This window comes from Hemitrygon akajei, chromosome 8 (genome assembly GCF_048418815.1).
Source record: "Hemitrygon akajei chromosome 8, sHemAka1.3, whole genome shotgun sequence".
NCBI lineage: Eukaryota > Metazoa > Chordata > Chondrichthyes > Myliobatiformes > Dasyatidae > Hemitrygon > Hemitrygon akajei.
In genome coordinates, this window is record NC_133131.1 from 12,054,350 (window position 1) to 12,075,187 (window position 20,838).

The following is a 20,838-nucleotide window of genomic DNA, read 5'->3' on the forward strand; positions in this document are numbered from 1 at the left end:
TTATGGGCTGAGTGCAGGTCGGTGGGACTAGGTGAGAATAAGTGTTCGGCACGGACTAGAAGGGCTGAAATGGCCTGTTTCCGTGCTGTACTTGTTATATGGTTATATGATTGTGAATGAGTAAATCTGGCGGTATTTCAAAAGAATCACAGTGGTACCTGGCCAAGACTGCCCCAGATTTTCGCCTGGATGGAAGGGTACATTTGCTTCTCGTTAATCGTCATTGTGATCAGCTTGTCCAGGATGGCGGTAACCCGCTGCCGTTTGGCGTCGTCATTGTGCTTACAGAAGCGAACTAGGTTCAACAACCAGGGTGTCATGTATTCCAGACAAAGATGCTTCAGCTCAATACCTGCAACAAAGAGAGCCAGTTAAATTTGGAAACTTATACATCCAGGTCACTTTCTTCATGAAATGCGAATCACTCCATCTCAGTCTGCATTTAGTAGTAGATTTGGTTTGTGTAGTTTGTTCTTATGCCGGTTTACAGGTAACTTTAGATGAAAATCTGTTCAGTTACAATTCCCACACGAGTTCCCATGTGCAGTGACTGAGCCCTCTAGAGCAGATTTACCACTCTCTGGATGCCCCAGAGCAAAGACACACCCGGACCGCACAGCCCGAAGCCGTTCTCGACCTCAACAAATCGGCTCAGCGCTTGGAGAGATCCAACCTTGTACTTGGGTTAGGTGGACAGGCATCGAAACTCCTCTACATCGACTCCTCTCTAAATCGTTCACTCCAACAGCTATGATGATAACAACTCTGCGGCCGTCTCTTGATCACATTGTTGCATTCTGGTGCGGTCCATCCCTTGAATCAGCTTTGCCTCTGGCTTGCTTTTGTCATTATGTGCGGTGATATCTGACCACAGTTTTTTCAGAAAAGGTGTTAACAGTAATGTTTTGATTCATATTTTTGCCTTCTGCTCTACCAATAAGCTGCCACACATCTTCAGTAGCTGCATTTGAGACACTGACCCTGGTTCCAGAAAGGGGGGGGGGGGGGGGGGGGGGTGTGTGTGTGTGTGTGTGTGTGTGTGTGTGTCTCTCTCTCTCAACTTCCAGCATCTGCAGTATCTCATGTCTTTATGAAATGCTGAATACCCTCAGCAGGTCAGGCAGCATCCGTGGAGATAATTTCCAACATCTTCACAGAATGAAATAAATCCTGGTACTTGCTTTACTCATCCAAAGACATTGAATTGTAAATTGGCAGCAAATTCATAACAGAGCATTCTCCAATACATTTCTCAAAGAAATCAGAATGGGGAAAGTGGGTGAAAGGAATTATGGAAAGTGTATTTCAAGCATCGAAGTTTCACTAGTCTGGCCTTCAGGTAGAAGTCCAATACTTTTCCCAGTCCATCACCCACTTGTTTTCAACTGCAATAAGAAATCAGCAAGTTTTCAAAACAAACGAATGCTTACTGGATTTGCTGAAGCCCGAGATGCATTCTTCAAGAAACTCCAGTGTCAGGTGGGGTTCATTTGCTGCCAATGTTTTACTGATGGAGACAATGAATAACGTGTTGTTTGCAGGGATACAGAGTCCAGATGTCTCCAGCAACTGACCCTCAATTTTCAGATTGAAGGTGCATGTTAAGGCACACAGGAGATTATAGGCAGCAGATCTAAGGGAAAACACAAACATTGATATGAAATTCAGAACTGTGTTAAAGTAAAATATTGCAGGAGCACATCGCTCAACACCGGCTCCAGGTATTTTTCTCCTCAGTTTGAGAACATCCATTCTATAATCAAACTCACTGTAACCTATTCAAAGCAACAAATATACACCAGTGGGTTATGACAAGAGGAAGACGCAGGTACTCTTAACTGTTGCCCGTGATCGCCCCTGCACAAGTCAAAATAAGGTTCTTATTATACAGGTGACTCATATGAATGTCACATCACAAAGTTGTTTTCCATTTCACAAAGGAACAAGTCTATCCCTGTACCCAACAACACACACATAAATGCCGGAGGAGCTCAGCAGACCAGGCGGCATCTATGGAAAAGAGTAAAACAGTCTGTGCTCCCAGTGTGGCCTCCTCTTTATTGGTGGGACACGACATAGATTGGGAGACAGCTTTGCCGAGCACCTACGCTCCATCCGCCAGAAAAAGCGGGATCTCCCAGTAGCCACCCATTTCAATTCTACTTCCCCTTCCCATTCCAACATGTCGGCCCACGGCCTCTACGATGAGGCCACGCTCCGAGTGGAAGAGCAATACCTTATATTCCGTCTGGGTAGCCTCCAACCTGATGGCATGAACATCGATTTCTTGAACTTCTGGTAATTGTTCACCCTTTTCCTTCACCATTCCTCATTCCTGTTCCCCTCTCTTACCTTAATTTCCTTACTTGACCATCACATCCTTCCAGTGCTCCTCCTCCTTCTCTTTCTTCCATGGCCTTGTGGTCCTTTCCTATCAAATTCCCTCTTCTCCGAACCTTTATCTCTTTCACCAATCAACTTTCCAGTTCGTTACCTCAACCCTCCCCCCCCCCATCACCTTGTGCTCCTTCCTCCCCTCCCCCAAATTCTTACTCTGACTTCCCCTCTTTTTCTCCTTGATGAAGGGTCTCACCCCGAAATGTCGATTGTTTACTCTTTTCCATAGATACTGCTGCAGAGGTCCTCCAGCAATTTGTGTGTATTGGCTTTGCATTTCCACCATGTTGGTGGCCCTATACCCAACAACCTGGTAGCAAGTTACCTTCTCTTATTGATTCACACTGCCTGCTACTTTCGCCTCCTTTTCCACCATACTTTCCTTTGTCTTGACCACTGCATCTTCACTATTCTTTTCAATGACATGCTCATTCTTCCCCCTCTCACCCACTCATTCAAATTGAACAAACAGTTCCAGCAAGGAACGCGCCCGCATTAAACAGTAAGTTTGAAATGGTGACCAGATGCATGAAAAGCAGATAGTGAGCACGTTATGGGTGGTTTACAGTGAAAGCTAGATTAATAAAATCTCAGAAGGAATAAATGCGATGAACGTAATGTATTGGATCTAATTACAGAATAGAAATTTATACAATTCTTCAGTTACATTTTAGAAAATTAAGCATTTTTCAGGATGTACCCTCAACCAACTCAAATGCTGGTTCTGACAGATGGATTTTATGACAGCAGTGAGATAATTTTGCCAACTCAGAGACAGACTGAGCTCATTTGGCTGAGCCAGTCATGCTTTCCTTTCTTTTTATGTTTCGTTGTGTAGAAGTCAGATTCTTTAGAATACTTCAGCCAAGTCGATGGTGTCCATATGATAAAGCAGCACTTTAGCTTAAAGCAACTACCTGGACATATGAATAGATCTAAACTACTTATTTTAATGCTCATATAAAGGACTGATTAAATTTGAAATCTATTTCAGATGATGCTTCTAGATCAGGGGTTCCCAACCTTTTTTATGCCATGGACCAGTTATATTAAGCAAGGGGTCCGTGGGCCGCAGGTTGGGACAGGTAAAACCTACACATTTTTATCAGTCCTTTATAATAATACAGATGAAGATCATGTGACCGTCACCTCTATTTATAGCTTATCAGTAAGAAGTGTTTTTTCCTGATAGTAAAGATACTGTCCATATATGCTGTCAAAAAAGAAAAACACATTCAAGTTCACACGAGATTCTTCATTCGGTAATTTCCAATATACTTTTGGGGCCCAGATTCTAACAATACTGAAATCTATTCTGCAGCTCTTGTTTTTTCTCCATCTGCATGCCACCTTGGCTGAACAGAGGAACACTTTTAGTAAAAGACTAAGACAACTGCACTGCTCTAAAAAGAGACATACGTGGTCATTCTCACCATCGGCCATTGGGTTCTATAATGAGTCAATCTATAGATGGGGAAGTGATGACTTCCTGTTGGACTGTTTGAGGTAACTTTTTTTTATAAGAGCAGAATTAGGCAATTCAACCCATTAGGTCTGTTCTGTCATTCCATCTTGACCAACTTATTATCCCTCTCAACTATTTTCTCTTGCTTTCTCCCCATAACCCATAACATACATTCAGTGGCCACTCTATTAGGTACACCTGTGCACCTTTTCACTAATGCGAATATCTAATCAGCCAACCATGTGGCAACAACTCAATGCATAAAGGCAAGCAGACATGGTCAAGAGGTTCCTTTGCAGTTCAGACCAAGCATCAGAGTGGGGAAGAAATGTGATCCAAGTGACCTTGACAGTGGAATGATTTTTGGTGCCAGATGGAGTAGTTTGAATATCTCAGAAACTGCTGCTGCCCTGGGATTTTCACGCATAGTCTCTTAGAGTTTACAGGGAATGGAGCGAAAAACAAAAAAATAGAATCCAGTGAGACAACACGAGGAAATCTGCAGATGCTGGAAATTCAAACAATACACGTGATGAAGGGTCTTGGTCCGAAACGTCGACAGCGCTTCTCCCTATAGATGCTGCCTAGCCTGCTGTGTTCTACCAGCATTTTGTGAATCCAGCGAGAGGTAGTTTTGTCAGCAAAAAATGCCCTGTTAATGAGAGAGGTCAGAGGAGAATGGCCAGAATGCTTCAAGCTGACAGTAAGGCAACAGTAACTCAAATAACCACACATTACAACAGTAGTGTGTAGAAGAGCACCTCTGAATACACAACACATCGAACCTTGAAGCAGTAGAAGAACACGCCGGGTTCTATGTCTATAACTAATAAAATGGCCACTGAATGTATCCTACCAAGACAAAAGAGTAACATCATTGGTAACAGAAAGCATTCACATATATGAACATGAACTGTAATGGAGAAATAGCATAAAATTCACATTGTAGATAATTTCCTTTTTGGAACTATTTAAAACATATTGGACTTTTCAAACTCCTGGAACTTAGCAGTGTTAAGTCAGATAATCCAAAGGAGACATAACATACCGCAAGCTTGGATCAGAGCTCCCAAGATTCAGAAGTGCTATGTTCAGCAGGGTTCCTGGAACATCCTTTGGTCTTATTTTAGTGTGCTGTGGGATGGAGTCTGGCTGTGACAATTCCCAGCGTGTCCTTATATGGATAATAGATTGGACGATTGCCTCGCATTCTTGGTGCATGAACGTTAGAGGAGTGCCTTGATTGGCAATAGTTAACGTAAACTGGCTTTCATCTACCAAGCAAATTTCCTCTATTTCTGAAGCATAGTAAATATCGTTCAGAAACACAGATTGGCCAAGCACCCGGGTCCGCTCTGCTGACGTCACCTGAACTGCAGTGGATCCCACCTAGTTTATAAGGAAAAAGATGGAGCTAAAACTTTGGGCCACAAACATAGTAAGTAGAACACTATCAACATTTGCAGAGCATTTTTCAATGGTGTTTCAATAAAAACTCTGATGTTAATTTTTTTTAAGAGATATAGCACGGTAACGGCCCTTCTGCCCAATGAGCCTGCATTGCCCAAGTACACCAAACTGATCAATTAGCCAACTAACCCATACGTTTTTGCACTGTGGGAGGAAATCAGTACACCTGGAGGAAACCCATGGGATCATGGGGAGAATGTCGATCTGGAGTAACCATTTTTTTGGTTCTGCTTTATTCTTGTACATTGGAAATGACATTAAATAACCTTGAATGTACAAACTTCTTGTAAACAGTGGCAGAACTGAACCCACATCACTGGCATTGTAACAGCGCTGTGCGACTGTGTCACCCCTGTGCCTATCTGATGTATAGCAACCTTTTGGATGCCCTTAGCCAATAAGGAAAGCAAACTTAACTTTCACTTTCTTTTTCAAACATGCACTTTTTTGACCATGTTAAATTTAGGTATATATAGATTTTGGGTCTTGTGTCACCAAACCTTATTATGGAGAGGGAAAATAATTATTTTGCTTATCTACAGTACAGTAGTTGCATTTCAAGCTGTAGATTTTACTTTACAATTCAAGTACTCCTCTCTCAAGAATTAAGTCCTGCTCTCAGATAAGCTGTACCTCCCCAAGCTTCAGAATCCCCAATCTGACCAGTAGTAAGAAATTCGTGAAAGGACCATCAGTCCCTCCCACCTACGGTGACCAATAACTTCCTGATTAAAATGTCAACGTATCAGGTCAAAACTGTGTTTTTGACCTGGGAGTGGAGAGGGGAGTCAGATGGCCATTATAAAGGAGAGCTGAGACAGAGGCCAGTAGGTGATAGATGGACTGAAAGGATTGAAAAATGATGGGGCAGATTGTGCCAAGTAGAGGTAAGGGTAGTGGACATAGAATAATACAGCACCTTTCGACCCATGATGTCAACACTTAGCACAGTGCTAAATTAAATCAACTTTTTATGCCTGATCGATATCTCTCAGTTCCCTACACATTCGTGTGTCTGTCCGTATCGCATCTGCTTCCACCACTGTCCCAGACAGCTTTTTCCAAGCAACTACCGCTCTGTATGTAAAAATCCTTGCCCTGGACATGTCCTTTAAACTTTTCCCCTCTTACCCTAAAGGCATGCCCTCTAGCATTTGACATTTTACTCAGGAGGAAAAAAGGATTCTGACTGTCTATCCCATCTACGCCTCTCGTTACTTTACGAACTTCTATTGGGCTTCCCCTCTGCCTCAGATGCTTAAGAAAAAGGGAAACAACAACCAATGTTTATCCAGCCTGTCATTATTTCCTTAGCTCCTGGATATTTCAACCATAGTAACTTGCAGCACAATACCACCTGACTTGATATTCCTACCAGGAATGTACACTGAAGGAAGAATTTCCTACCTTGATGGAAACCTTGGTGTCCTTATGAGCCAGTTTTAGAGCATTGTGAAAAACTTTGAGATCTTCCTCCAGCGCCAGAGTGGCAGCAGGAAGCTTCTGATGATCTGGCTCAATATGCTCCACAAGCTTACCAGGTGAATCAATGAAGATAAGCTTTTTGCTCCCCTTGAGTCCAGTGAGAAGACGCTCATGATACTTCGTGTACTCTCTCACCCAGGAGTTGCAGTTGTAGATGTAGACCGCAGCCACGTTTTCATAGGCCGCTCCAGGGAAAACTACAAACCATTTGGAAAGGAAGTCTGTTTTGAAACGGTTGCTGGGTCCTGCATGGGTTAGGTCCACAACAATCTCGTATGGCTTGGCATAATATGGCTTCAGAGTTAGGAGGACGTGATAGATAAGCAAGTCACCATTTATCTGCCCAGTCTTAAACCTGTAAGAGGTAAATGATCAGGTGAATAAATCCTGTTTGGGAAAACAAAATCACTTTAGCAAACAAGCAAATACATTGTCTACAAAAGTTCTATTGAAGATAACACCATACACACACACTCACACACAGAACATTCTACCATTCAGAGATATCAAGATTGGTGGAAGAGCCTTGGCCGGGAACATCGACTGCTTATTCCTTTCCATAGAAGCTGCCGGGCTGCTGAATTCCTCCAGCACTACATATATAATGAAGACACTTAAGAGTAATACTCAAGTACTTCTAGGTACCATTTATTTTAAAGGAATGGAGCAGTGATTACTATTCTGGTTTCACTCGGAGACTCTGCATACCATGTGGTCCAAAAGCATGAGAATCAAAATAAACCAGATACATCAGTCAAACAACTATAACAACATAATCAATTTTGTTTGGAATTGGTAACGCAATGAAAATTATTCACAATTAATAGCTAACTTTCCTACACAGCAAAATGAAAATCAGTCGGACACCAACAGAATGCTTGGCTCATCAAGTTTTGGTCTAACCAAACCATTCTGCAAACTTAGATGTTTTTTATTCCCATAACTACCTCTTACAGAATTAGGGGTTTAACTTAACCACTACTTATAAACTTCCTTCTTTCTGGCATATCATATTTTTGGTGGGTTTTTTTAGCAACTGCATCTGGTGCGGCTTTTGATCTGTGAAACAGCATAGTTGACCGCCCATTTACAATTTCAAAGCAAGATGTGCACATTTGTTAAATTAGAACATAGAACAATACAGGCCCTTCGGCCCACAATGTTGTGCTGACCTTTAACCTACTCTCAGATCAATCTAACCCTTCCCTCCCGCATAAGCCTCCATTTTTCTATCATCCACGTGTCTGTCTCAGAGTATCTTAAATGTCCCTAATGTATTTGCCTCTACCATAAGACCACAGGAACAGAATTAGGCTATTTGGCCCAACAAATGTGCTGCCAGCATCCTGGCAGTGTGTTTCATACACCCCCTACTCTCTGTATAAAAAACTTACGATATCCCCCATATACTTCCCTCCAATCACCTTAAAACTATGTCCTCTCATATTAGCCATAACTTAAGTAATAAATTTTGTTATTAGTTTTTAAGTTTCAATTGTACTGTATGGCTATTATCTATGAAAATATGTCAATTTTCACAATTTATGTATACATTTCATTTATGTATACATTTTGTTTCTTGGCTAAATCTTGTAATTGGCCTTCAAGGCTTGATTTTTATCTTTAGCTTCCCATTCCTACATATTTTCATCTATTCCAACAAATACCCATTCCAGCAAGGGCTGCAACTTTAAAAAAAAAGGCTTCCAAATTGTATTTTATTCTTCATCCATTTGTCACTCATAACACCTTTCCTCTACTTGTCCAAATAAACAACAACAAAATATCCTTGTTCTGCTTTAGAAAAAAGGCACTGAGGCTACTTTCCAAATTGCCAAGTACCTCTATTTAGAAAGAGCACACTTACTGAATAGGAAATGGCCCAATCCTTTGTGGTTGATCAACGTCATCAGTATCGAATGTAGTGTTGCAACAAATTCAGTATAATTCAGTATTTTAAATTTACAATCTACATCAACATCAATGAGGTCATTACCTTGAACATCAATTGGGCAAAAGTGTGTTTCAGAATACTCCTAACTGATAAGGAGAGGTGATCTACAGCTACTTGAAAAGGTAAGTTACAGATTTATTTCATTGTGTTAAAATAATTCGACATACTCAATCTCGCGATTGGACTTTTTCAATGAGTTGGTAAAGACTGAAGTCTTTCACCGGTCCCCCCAGGTTTGTGGTATATATACATTTTGTAGAACTGAAGGAAATTTTTGTTTCTGCTTTCAACCAAGACGAGTAAGAGAAAATTTAAGAGAAATTCGGTTGATTTATTGCTTTGGTAAAAGCTAACCACGAAGGCTGCAGCTTTAGAATGGAAGCAGAAATATGGAAATGCAAATCATTTTTTGATGCAGCGTTTTCAATTTGAAGGGAATTTTTATTTGAAACATCTTGTTTGGTTTCTGTGGCAAACAAAAATTGCTGAACATGTTCTATTCTCACATATTCTAATGTTCCAGTGATGCTAGTCAAACTCTGCTGGCAAACATCCTTTCTATATTTTACCCCGTTCTCATATAAAAAAAAGAAAAAAAAGAAATTGTATTGCTGGGCACTACTTAGAATACACTTGAGCCAAGTTGCTTGGAAAAACATGGGTGACAGGATTGTGTAGTCTTGTGAATATTGTGTCAATCTTACCACATATTTCCATTCCATTTAAATTATTTGCGAAGTTTAAAGTTTCCAGGAGTGGGAGGGACTCAAAATTAAACCAAGTGCTGAAAGGAAAATAATCTGTGGCTGTGTGTAAAACTAGTTTCTTGATGTTCACCGTTATTGGGGCAGATACAGAACAGATAGTTAGGTTATCAACTGCCTTGTAACTTGACACAATATTCACAAGACTACACAATCCTTCATCCATGTTTTGCCAAACAACTTGGCTCAAGTGTATTCTAAGTAGTGTCCAGCAATACAATTTATTTTTTTTCTTTTATTTTTGTAATTTATTTTTTATTGAAATTCATCATCAAACATTTCCATAAGATGTATTTCAGATACTGTACTTATATATCATATATTCATATTTGCCACAAATCTCCACATAATATTTATCTGAGGTATACACTTATAGAAAAGAGAGGAAAGAAAGAAACAATTTCAATTCCCACCACTGTCCAAAAGGAGTTTGTACGTTCTCCCTTGACTGTGTGCATTTTCCTCCAGGTGCTCTGGTTTTCTCCTACATTCCAAAGACATATGAGTTAGGAAGCTGTGAACATGCAGTGTTGTTGCTGGAAGCAAAGCCACACTTGCGAGTTGCCACCAGCACATCCTTCTGTGTTGAATGTTTCAATGTATATGTGACAAATAAAGTTCATCTTTAAATCTTAACTTTACATTTAACTATAGAACTGCAAATATAATGCATCTTCCTATTTTTGTTATACTGAATGTAAATTCGATTTGTGTTTAATGTACTGCTTTTAGTGCTAAAAGTTGGACTATCCACTGGTATAGATAAATTTTATTTACAAGTTTTAATAATTACTGTACATTTCAAAAATGTTGCCCTAACAATCTGAAAGTTGCTTGTGGTAGGTAAAATAATAATTAATTCTCCACTTATTGGTAACTGTATCAGACACGTTCAGTTTGAGGTTAGTAGGTTAACTGGCTGTCCTATGAGTAGGCAAGTGTTAAGTAGGTGGACTGCTGGGCTATATGCCCCGTGGTACTTGTTCTGCTCTGTATCACTAAATAATAAGTAACTGTTCCTGAACCTAGTGGTGTGGGACTTAAAGATCTTCTGTATTCTTAGTTAGTTTGACAGAAGCAGTATTTCAGTTAGCTCAGTCTATTCTAGCTCTGAACAGTTCCCTCTCCTGTTCCCTTGTACACCTGCACCTTCTCTCTCACGGGGCCATCAATATCATCTTGCCACTCACCTACATCAAAGGGAAATTTACAGCAACCAGTGCTCCTTTGAGATATGGGAGGAATCTAAGAGAAACTCACATGGTCACCAGAAGAATACGTAAAGACTGAATCAGATTTGGGTCCTGGGAGCTGTGAAGCAGCACCAGCACGCCATGGTGACCCCAGCATGCAGGTTTACACACTAATAACCAGTTCGTTGTGGCACCCAACCAAGGTTTGACAATCTTGAGATGAGGCTCAAGAAAGAATACAAACACTGCTCCCCTTGGGTTCTCAATAAAGAAAGCTGAAATATCCTCAGTGCCCATTTTATTAGGTACAGGGAAGGAATCCGATGCAGTCTTCTCCTGCTGTAGCTCATCCACTTCAAGGTTTGATGTGTTGTGTGTTCAGAGATGCACACCACCATTGTAATGTCAGGTTATTTGAGTTGCTGTTGTCTTGCTATCAGCTTGAATGTATTCTCCTCTGACCTCTCTCTTTAACAAGGCCACAGAACTGCCTCTCACTGTATGTATTTTGCTTCTCGCACCATTCTCTGTAAACTCTAGACACTGTTGTGCATGGAAATTCCAAGAGATCAGCAGTTTGTGTGATACTCAACCACCCCATCTGGCACCATCAATCATTCCATGGTCAAATTCACTTAGATAACATTTCTTCCACAATCTGATGTTTAGTCTGAACAACTGAACGTCTTGGCCATTTCTGCATGCTTTTATGCATTGTGTTGCTGCCACATAATTGGCTGATTAGATATTTGCATTAACGAGCCAGTGTACAGGTGCACTTAATGAAGTGGCCACTGAGTGTCATTTACACCCAGCAAAAGGCTGGAGACTAAACATTTTCAAATAGTTAATTCAAATAATTGGAGGAAACAATTAGTTTACTACGGCTAATGATTAAATGCCTATTTACTATTTTTCCAATTCTTTAGTTTAAAACAGACAGATACAAAACACAAATTATTTTCTATTCATTGACAGGTGAAATCCCAGCAATAATGGATCGACACTCAAAGAAGGCTTTCTTGGTAAGAGCTGGAATCTTGCTTCTTGCTTTGAACAGTGCATTTGTGGCTCTAGCAACTAATTTCACCAATCATCTCAAACCTCTTGGTACCACTGAGGAGAAGTATGTTACCAATGCTACCAAACTACTTGACACCACCGAGGAAACGCATGCTACAGATGCCCCTGAACTACTTGATACCACTGAGGAAGTGTATGTTACAGGTGCCCCTGAACTACTCGATACCACTGAGGAAGAGTATGTTACGGATGCCCCTGAACTACTTGATACCACTGAGGAAGTGTATGTTACAGGTGCCCCTGAACTACTCAATACCACTGAGGAAGTGTATGTTACAGATGCCCCTGAACTACTCGATACCACTGAGGAAGAGTATGTTACGGATGCCCCTGAACTACTTGATACCACTGAGGAAGAGTATGTTACAGATGCCCCTGAACTACTCGATACCACCGAGGAAGAGTATGTTACAGATGCCCCTGAACTACTCGATACCACTGAGGAAGAGTATGTTACAGATGCCCCTGAACTACTCGATACCACCGAGGAAGAGTATGTTACGGATGCCCCTGAACTACTTGATACCACTGAGGAAGAGTATGTTACGGATGCCCCTGAACTACTTGATACCACTGAGGAAGAGTATGTTACGGATGCCCCCGAACTACTCGAAACCACTGAGGAAGAGTATGTAACTGATGCCCCTGAACTACTCGATACCACTGAGGAAGAGTATGTTACGGATGCCCCTGAACTACTCGATACCACTGAGGAAGAGTATGTTACAGATGCCCCTGAACTACTTGATACCACTGAGGAAGAGTATGTTATGGATACCCCTAAACTACTTGGTAGCATTAAGAAAATCCATTCTACGAATACCTTTAATCTACTTGGTACCACTGAACAGAAGGTCGCAAGTTTTAGTTCTTACATTTTGTTACTTATCATAGGCATATTAATCGTTGTTTGCACAATTCTGTTGGTATTGGCAATTGCCTTCGCCTATCAAGCATCAATTCTCAAGAAAAGACTGAGAAAAAGGTCGGTAAGAAGCAATTCTGACTTCATTAAAACAGCCAGCCTCTGGTCGAATGGTGTTCCGCAAATGCCAGAAGAGTCAGCAGAAAGCAATGTCACAATTGAAGAAGTCAAACCTTTGAAAGCGGAGGATGTAGCCTAGAGCCTAGCTCTCTCAGGGCCTCAAAGCTGAAGTCCAGTTGGGGCATAAAACTGATAAAGTTAGCTGAGAAACCTGGCAAAGGAGACTGACCTCTGTGGAAACTCATTATTTGTTAGCAAGTGTTAATGTACATATTTACCACAAAAGAAATTTAGTCAAATTATCAAGAGTCACTTATCCACATCCTGAGGAATATGCCTTCTGATTACTTTCATAAATAACTGCACAACTCCAGATTCCCACATCCCAGGACTTAAGAACTTTTTAAAAGCTATTATTAATGCTTTTTGAGATAGTGATTTAGATGCATATCATATTTTTTACTGAGTTAAGTATTGTATGTAACTAGTTTTGCTACAACAAGTGTATGGGACATTGGAAAAAAAAGTTGAATTTCCCCATGGGGATGAATAAAGTATCTATCTATCTATTCTAAGTGATCAGAATGTGGGTGAAAAGTTTAACTGAAAAAAGAGGTTACAAAATTGGCTTGGCAAACCTGTAATAACATTTAATAATAATAATAATAATCACTTTGCATTGATTCCTATCAGAAATCTGGCAGGGATCAAAGGAAAATGAACTTAGAAGACACAGTGGAATGTTTCTGTTTGCAGTTTTCCTTTTTTTTTTGTAAGAAAGACACCTATACTGTGCAGTATAAGAATAAAGTAATAAGATAAACTATTTTGTACAGGATCTTATAAAATTCCAAACCACTTGACAATCAGTTGTGTATGTGCATTGTAGCTTAAGGACACTGTCTCAAGATAAATGCAGAAACAAATCAGCAGATCCTGGAGCATCAGTCGACAGCGAAACAGAGTTAACGCTGCACGCCGAGGAACTTACTTCAGAACAATGTTTCAGGTTTTCAACATGGGAGGTTATTAGATTTTCAAGAACTTAAGTATGGTTCCCATGTCTTTATTGCTCCAGGAAAGTCTTTGTACAATAAGTGGAAATATTAACTGAGTGAGGCACTTTACGGATAGGCCATTGTTATTTCAGGTTGCTTGGTCTCAAATTGCTCTGCGTTCCAATTGGATTCAGTTGAATAAATTTAGGGTAGTGGGAGAGACAGAAAAAAACGGGATAATACTCGACCGCATGTGAACACGTGAATCCCAAAATAAGTGGCATCCATATTCCCAACTACTTAGCAAAGGCTCCACCAATTTATTGGCATTTATCTATGTGTTTTGTAAATGTCCATCCAGTATTTGATGGCCACACATTTTATTTTATCTCAAGATACAGTAGAGAACAAGCTCTTCCGGCAAATTAGGCACACTGCCCAGCAACCCACCTATTTAACCCGAGCCCAATAACAGGACAATTTACAATGACCGATTAACCTACTAACTTGTCTTTGGAATGTGGGAGGAAACCGGAGCACCCAGAGAAAGCCCATGCACTCATAGCAAGAACATGCAAACTTCTTACTGAGGAAGCTGGAACTGAATTTCCAACTCCCATGGCCCAAGATGTAATAGTGTCATGCTATTGTGGCACTATTTAGCTAACTATAAATAAAAGATTCCTACGATGTCTGAACCTTCCCTAGTCAAAACAGAAAATGCTGGAAGACCAGGTAACATCTGTAAAGACATATTGACTGTTTGGATACATAATCTATACCTCAACTGAAAATTCAAATTTCCATAAGAATATGAGAATAAGTAAATTTTATACCCATGTTGGGTTGAATGCAACCTGGGAGCTCCTGTAAGATACACACACAAAATGCTGGATGACCTCAGCAGGTCAGGCAGCATCTATGGAAAATATAAACATTTTTCTTCACTCAGAATCTAATAACCCACGTGAAAATTCTATTTCAATTTGAGTTCTCTGTTAGTTATAGGTAACCGAAGCAATAGTTATGAAATTTTCCAATTCAAAACATTTGAAATTTCAAAAATATTCTTAGTAATATACCTGAATATTTGTTCAAGATAAAATAATCTCCTTGAACTGTTCACTAATAATGATGACCATGCATAGCTTTAAAAAAAAAAGTTGAACTGATAACTTTGTGTTCCTTTTGTAAACTGCAGAATGATAAACTAACATCACATCCATAAAATTAAGGGCATAATCATAATTGCATAAGTTACCGCAGTCCATCCATCCAGAAAGATTATAAAACCCCATTACTTATTTTACATCCAAATATTTCTCAAAAGCCAGTATTTTTTTCTTAGTTCACAAGGATTTACTCACTGTGCAAAGATTTTCCTTAGTCCAACACAAGTAACACTTCTCACTGTCATAGATCTTGAACATTCTAAATCATTTCTCCATAATTCCAAAACAATATCCAAGTTAATCTTGGCAGAGACTAGATTGCCATGAATATAAATATGTTCAATGTGTTAGAATCAAGAATGAGAGCAGCTGACAGCACAGAGAATTAATCTTAGAATAGTTCTGGATGGTTAGGTAAGTGTACTTGCTTTTCTATTATTTTAACTTAAAACTAGGAATATTGCCACTTATTTTACTCACTACTTAGAGAAGCCAAAAAGTGCATTTTACAAAGAAAAGCTGTTTTGTTAAATGAGCAAAATAAAGTTGCAAAAACAATATTGTTGTTGTTTTGTATGGCATTTGCACGTCTAATTGAAGTGTGACCTGGGAGGGGCAAGCACAAGTCTGTCCGGTTGGGATGCATACACAATTACAGTATAAAGTTTTTAAAAAAAAAAACAATTGCTTTAAAAAGATGTGACACATTTTAATGTGAAAATATACAAAAAAAAAACTTTTGGAAAACCACAGCTAGCGTCAGAATTTGAAGAGACTGAAAAGCAAGTCAACAAATGCAAATCAATATTTTAAGTAAAGGAACATTTTGGCCTGTGAAGAACTTTAGGATGATTTTCTATATTAATGGTGCTTCATTATATAAATAGATAGATACTTTATTGATCTCACAGGAAGATACAGTGTCACATTAGCATTACAAATACACAGATATACAAAAATTAGAAGAGAAGTAAGAATAGAAAGTACGGTAAGTTACCTCAAACTGTGTAACAGGAGGGAGTCATCACTTCCCTGGCTATAGGCTGATTCATTATAGAGCCGAAAGACTGAGGGTAAGAATGATTCATATAACTCTCTTTTTAACTGTGCAGTTGTCTTAGTCTATGACTAAAAGTGCTCCTCTGTTCAGCCAAGGTGGCATGCAGAGAGTGAGAAACATTGTCCAGAATTGCCAGGATTTTCCACATGGTCCTTTGTTCTACCACAGCCTCCAGTGTGTCTGGTTTGCCTCCCATAACAGAGCCAGCCTCTCTAATCAGTTTATTGAGCCTGTAGGCATCACCCGTGTTGATGCCATTGCCCCAGCACATCACTGCATAGAAGATGATACTGGCAACAACAGAGTGGCAGAACATGTGCCTTTATACTCCAAAGGGCCTCAGTCTCCTCAGGAAGTAGATGCAACTCTGGCTATTCTTGCACACAGCCTCTGTGCTGGTGCTCCACTCAAGTCTGTCATCCAGGTGCACCCCCTAATACATGGGGTTCCTCACCACATCCATGTCCTCACCATCAATTGTAAAAGGGAGCAGTGCAGGCTTCGTCTTCCATTAGTCCATCACTATCTCTTACTGATGTTGAACTACAGATGATATGGCTTAATTCAGCAATATAAAACAATATTTTATAACTGATGGTAAAACTGATGAGGATTTACAGAATTTCCCATTAAATTTATGTATACAGGAAGAATATTTGAGGCCACATGAATTACCCCAGCAACGGAGCTAAATTCAACACCAAAGATCACCAAAACCTGCAACTTGCAAAACTGGCAAACACTTCATCAAAACAGTCTGCAAATATCTTGCAAGTTTCAATGAAGCTGTCTTGAAAGTGACAAAAGATTATTATATAGGCATGCACAAAACTTCCACTAAAATTCACTCAAAACAAAATAGGCGGTGTTAAAACAAAACCCCCTCAGGTCTTAGTTTTCCAATAAGAAACATTTAGATCAAAGAATCAAGCTGATTTGCTCCATTTAAAGCCCTAGGCCAAAAGGAAGTGGGTTTGTTGAATCAGACTGATGTGCTAAACCTAAAGAATGCAACTACTGCATTTACTCTGAAAATAGTGCAAGTAACTCGACCATTCAACTGGCTCAGCAGCTCAGATGGTTCAGTAGTTTTCAACTAATATATACTTTTTTGTAAACTAAACTGCAAATAAAACATTTCAACAAATTGTACAATTAAACTTCTGAAATATACCTATAGATTTTGAACAATATTGAACTTCCATCACCTTTATTCTGAATAAAGATCACCCCCAATCTCAATCACTCAGCTGCACCATGCAGGCCATGTTCGTGTTGAGTATCAAGTTATTGTTGACTTGTTTAGAAGTGAGCAAAATGGGCTTTACGTGAAACATTTACAAACAGATTTCCTCCACCGACACTGCCTGCCTGCGCCACCTTGACAAGATGCTCAAAACAGAACCAAGCCATAGTGTCAGAACATTACAGCATGGAAACATGGCATTCTCATTTAAGATGGCACTACTGAGGACAAGCAACCTCGCAGGTGGCTCTCAAAGCAAGAATACAACCAAATATTTTATAACACTTTTTCTGTTAAAAATAAAAATTATGGTAGGCAAGCGAAGGCAAGGCTGACTCAAGGATCAGTATTGCAGGTGTGAGCGAGGTCGAGGTATGTCCAAGAAGTGGTGGTTGGAACGAGGTCGAGGCATGTTCAAGACAGAGGTGGGGCGTGCAAAGTGGAGAAAAGCTGGAGTAGAGGAGTTTCTGAGCCCGTTCACCTAAACTGAGAGCGGGGTTGGATCAATCTAAATGCTGGGCTGATTTGGAAAGATTGGGTACAGGCTGGAACATGGCAGCAGGGCCCAGGCCCAGAGTGTATCGATGTGAAAGGGCCCAGGTCCTTGTGCGAGGAATGACCCGATGTTTGGACAGTTTAAACGCCGGGCCCAGCAGGGTGTCAGAACGTGAGGTGAGGGCCAGACTGGTTCTGCTCACTGCTATGCAATGATTACTCCGCTCTTGGCTGCACTGAAGCTGAGGCTGTGGGCCTGCTCCCACTGCTCCAGACCCATCTCGATGGATTCATTTTTGTTCTGAATGCTGTTTGCTTGCTCTGATTGTTTGCGCAATCTCCCTCTCCCTCCCCCATATTGTTGGATTTTTAAAAATGGGTTCTTTGTGACTGCCTGTAAGGAGACGAATCTCATGGTTGCAAAATGTATAGATACTTTGATCATAAATGGACGTTGAACTTTGAACTAGTTCATGCCAATCAAGTTGCCTAACTAAGCTAGCTCCACCTGCCTGCATTTGGCCCACATCCCTCTGTAAGCCTTTCCTATCCATGTACTGTACCTGTCCAAATGTTTTTCAGGTGTTATAATTACACCATGTCTGCTAGCTGCTTATTCCACTTCAGCTCCACTCTCTGTATGAAAGAACTGCCCCTCAGATCCCTTTTAAATCCTTCCCCTTTCATTTTACACCTTTGGCTCTAGTTGTAGACTCATCTATTCTGGGAAAAGACTGTAGCTATTCACCTTATCTATGCCACTCCTTGTTCTATAGACCTCCATAAAGTTATCCCTCAGCTTATTACTCCAGGAAATATGTCCCAGCCTTTTCTTATAACTCATCTCTCTAGCCTTGGTAAATCTTTTCTGTACCATTTCCGGTTTAACGACATCTTTCCTGTAACAAGGTGACTAGATCTGTATGCAGTATTCCATAAGTGACCTTACCAACATCTCAGACATCACAGGTCCAATATTTAATATCCTGATCACTGAAGGCAAGCATGCTGAACAGCTTCTTCACTATCCTGTTTACCTGTGTCACTACTTTCAAGGATATACCTGCACCCACAAATCTCTCTGCTCTGCAACACTCCCCAGATCCCTACCAAGTCCTGTTCTAGTTCATCTTACCAAACTGGAACATGTCACATTTATCTGCATTCAACTACATCTGCCATACCTCAGCCCACTGGCCAGTTGATCAAGGTAGCATAACCTTCAACAATCTTCTTCACTGCTTACTGTATCGCCAAGTTTGGTGTCATCCATAAATTTACTAACCATTTCTACATTCACAACAACAGTGGACTTAACACCGATCACTGCTGCACATGGCTAGGCACAGGCGTCCAATCTGAAAAACAACCTTCTGCCTCCACCCTCTGTCTCCTACTGTCAGGCCTACTTTGTATCCAATAGGCTAGCTTGCCCTCAATCTCATGTAATCTAACCTTTCAAGACCAGCCTATATGCGAGCCATTTGTCAAAGACCTTGCTAAAGTCCATGTGTACAATGTTGACTGCAATGTCTATTTCAATCAGATTTATGAAGGACAATTTCCATCCACAAACTCAGGCTGTCAAGAAAAGATGTGAAGAGAAGTGATCATTGGAACCATGGAACTTCGAAAGATAAAAGGATTAATTACACAAAAATAGAAATCACCTCAGCAAGTCAGATAGCAAGTCTGTAGAGAGGGAAACAGTTCAGACCAGTGATCTTTCATCAGAACTTTTTGGAAAAATACCTACATTCCTCTCTCCACAGATACTACCTGACATGCTGAGTACTTCCAGCATTTTCCTCTGCTTTTATTTCTGATTTCCAACATCTATGACGTGCTGCTTCATGATTAGTTGCAAAACCTTGACAAACTTTTGTAGATGTGTGGTGGAAAGTGTACTGATTGGCTGCATTATGGCCTGGGCTGGGAACACCAATGCCTTTGAGCAGAAAATCCTACAAGTACTGGATTCAGCCCAGTACATAAAGGGTAAAGTCCTCCCAACCACTGAGTACATTTAAAGGAAATGCTGTCGTAGGAAAGTAGCATCCATCGTCAGAGATCCTCACCACCCAGGCCTTGTTCTTTTCTCACTACTGCCATCAGGTAGAAGGTACAGGAGCCTTAGGACTCGCACCACCAGGTTCAAGAACAGTTACTACCCCTCAACCATCAGGCTCTTGAACAAAAGAGGATGACTGCACTCATTTTATTTCCGGTGTTCCCACAACTGAAGGACTGTTTATCTTGTTATTTCATGCTCTCATTATTTATTGCTATTTATTTATATTTGTATTTGCACTTTTTGTTGTTCATTGATCCTGCTTACAGTTGCTGTTCTATAGATCTGCAAAGTATGCCTGCAGGAAAAAGAATCTCAGGGTTGTATGTGATGAAATAAGACCATAAGACCATAAGATAAAGGAACAGAAGTAGGCCATTCAGCCCATTGATCCTGCTCCACCATTCAATCATTCTTCCAGACATCCCCACTCCCCTGCCTTCTCCCCATACCCTTTGATGCCCTGGCTAATCAACAACTTATCTATCTCTGCCTTAAATAAACTCAGTGACTTGGCCTCTACAGCCACTCATGGCAACAAATTCCTCTGATTTACCACCCTCTGACTAAAGTAATTTCTCTGCATCTCTGTTCTAAATGAACGTCCTTCAATCCTGAAGTCATGCCCTCTCGTCCTAGACTCCCCTACCATGGGAAATAACCTTGCCATATCTAATCTGTACAGGCCTTTTAATATTCAGAATGTTTCTATGAGATCCCCTCATTCTCCTGAAGTCCAGGGAATACAGCCCAAGAGCTGCCAGACGTTCCTGATAGAGTAACCCTTTCATAGAAACATAGAAAACCTACAGCACAATACAGGCCTTTCAGCCCACAATGCTGTGCCAAACATGTACTTACTTCAGAATTTACCTAGGGTTACCCATAGCCCTCTGTTTTTCTAAGCTCCATGTACATCTCCAGGGGTCTCTTAAAAGTCCCTATTATATCCGCCTCCACCACCAGCGCTGGCAGCCCATTCCACACACTCACCACTTTC

General features: G+C 40.5%; 2 protein-coding genes across 7 annotated transcripts in view; one reads left to right on the forward strand and one right to left on the reverse strand.

Annotated features, from left to right (window-relative positions):
- The window catches only part of LOC140731641 (neurofibromin), a 359,419-nt gene that overhangs the window by 84,464 nt on the left and 254,117 nt on the right, over positions 1-20,838 (reverse strand). For all 6 annotated transcript variants that reach the window (XM_073053261.1, XM_073053258.1, XM_073053260.1 and 3 more), the window contains 4 exons: positions 6,740-7,172; positions 4,911-5,251; positions 1,431-1,633; positions 159-352 (listed from right to left, as the gene is read on the reverse strand). In XM_073053261.1, coding sequence (XP_072909362.1) covers positions 159-352; positions 1,431-1,633; positions 4,911-5,251; positions 6,740-7,172 — 1,171 coding nt within the window. The remainder of the gene's footprint in view (positions 1-158; positions 353-1,430; positions 1,634-4,910; positions 5,252-6,739; positions 7,173-20,838) is intronic.
- Positions 8,780-15,526, forward strand: LOC140731638 (uncharacterized). Its single transcript, XM_073053253.1, has 2 exons — positions 8,780-8,893; positions 11,707-15,526. The coding sequence occupies exon 2, from the start codon at positions 11,724-11,726 to the stop codon at positions 12,933-12,935; it is 1,212 nt and encodes a 403-aa protein (XP_072909354.1). The 5' UTR covers positions 8,780-8,893; positions 11,707-11,723; the 3' UTR covers positions 12,936-15,526.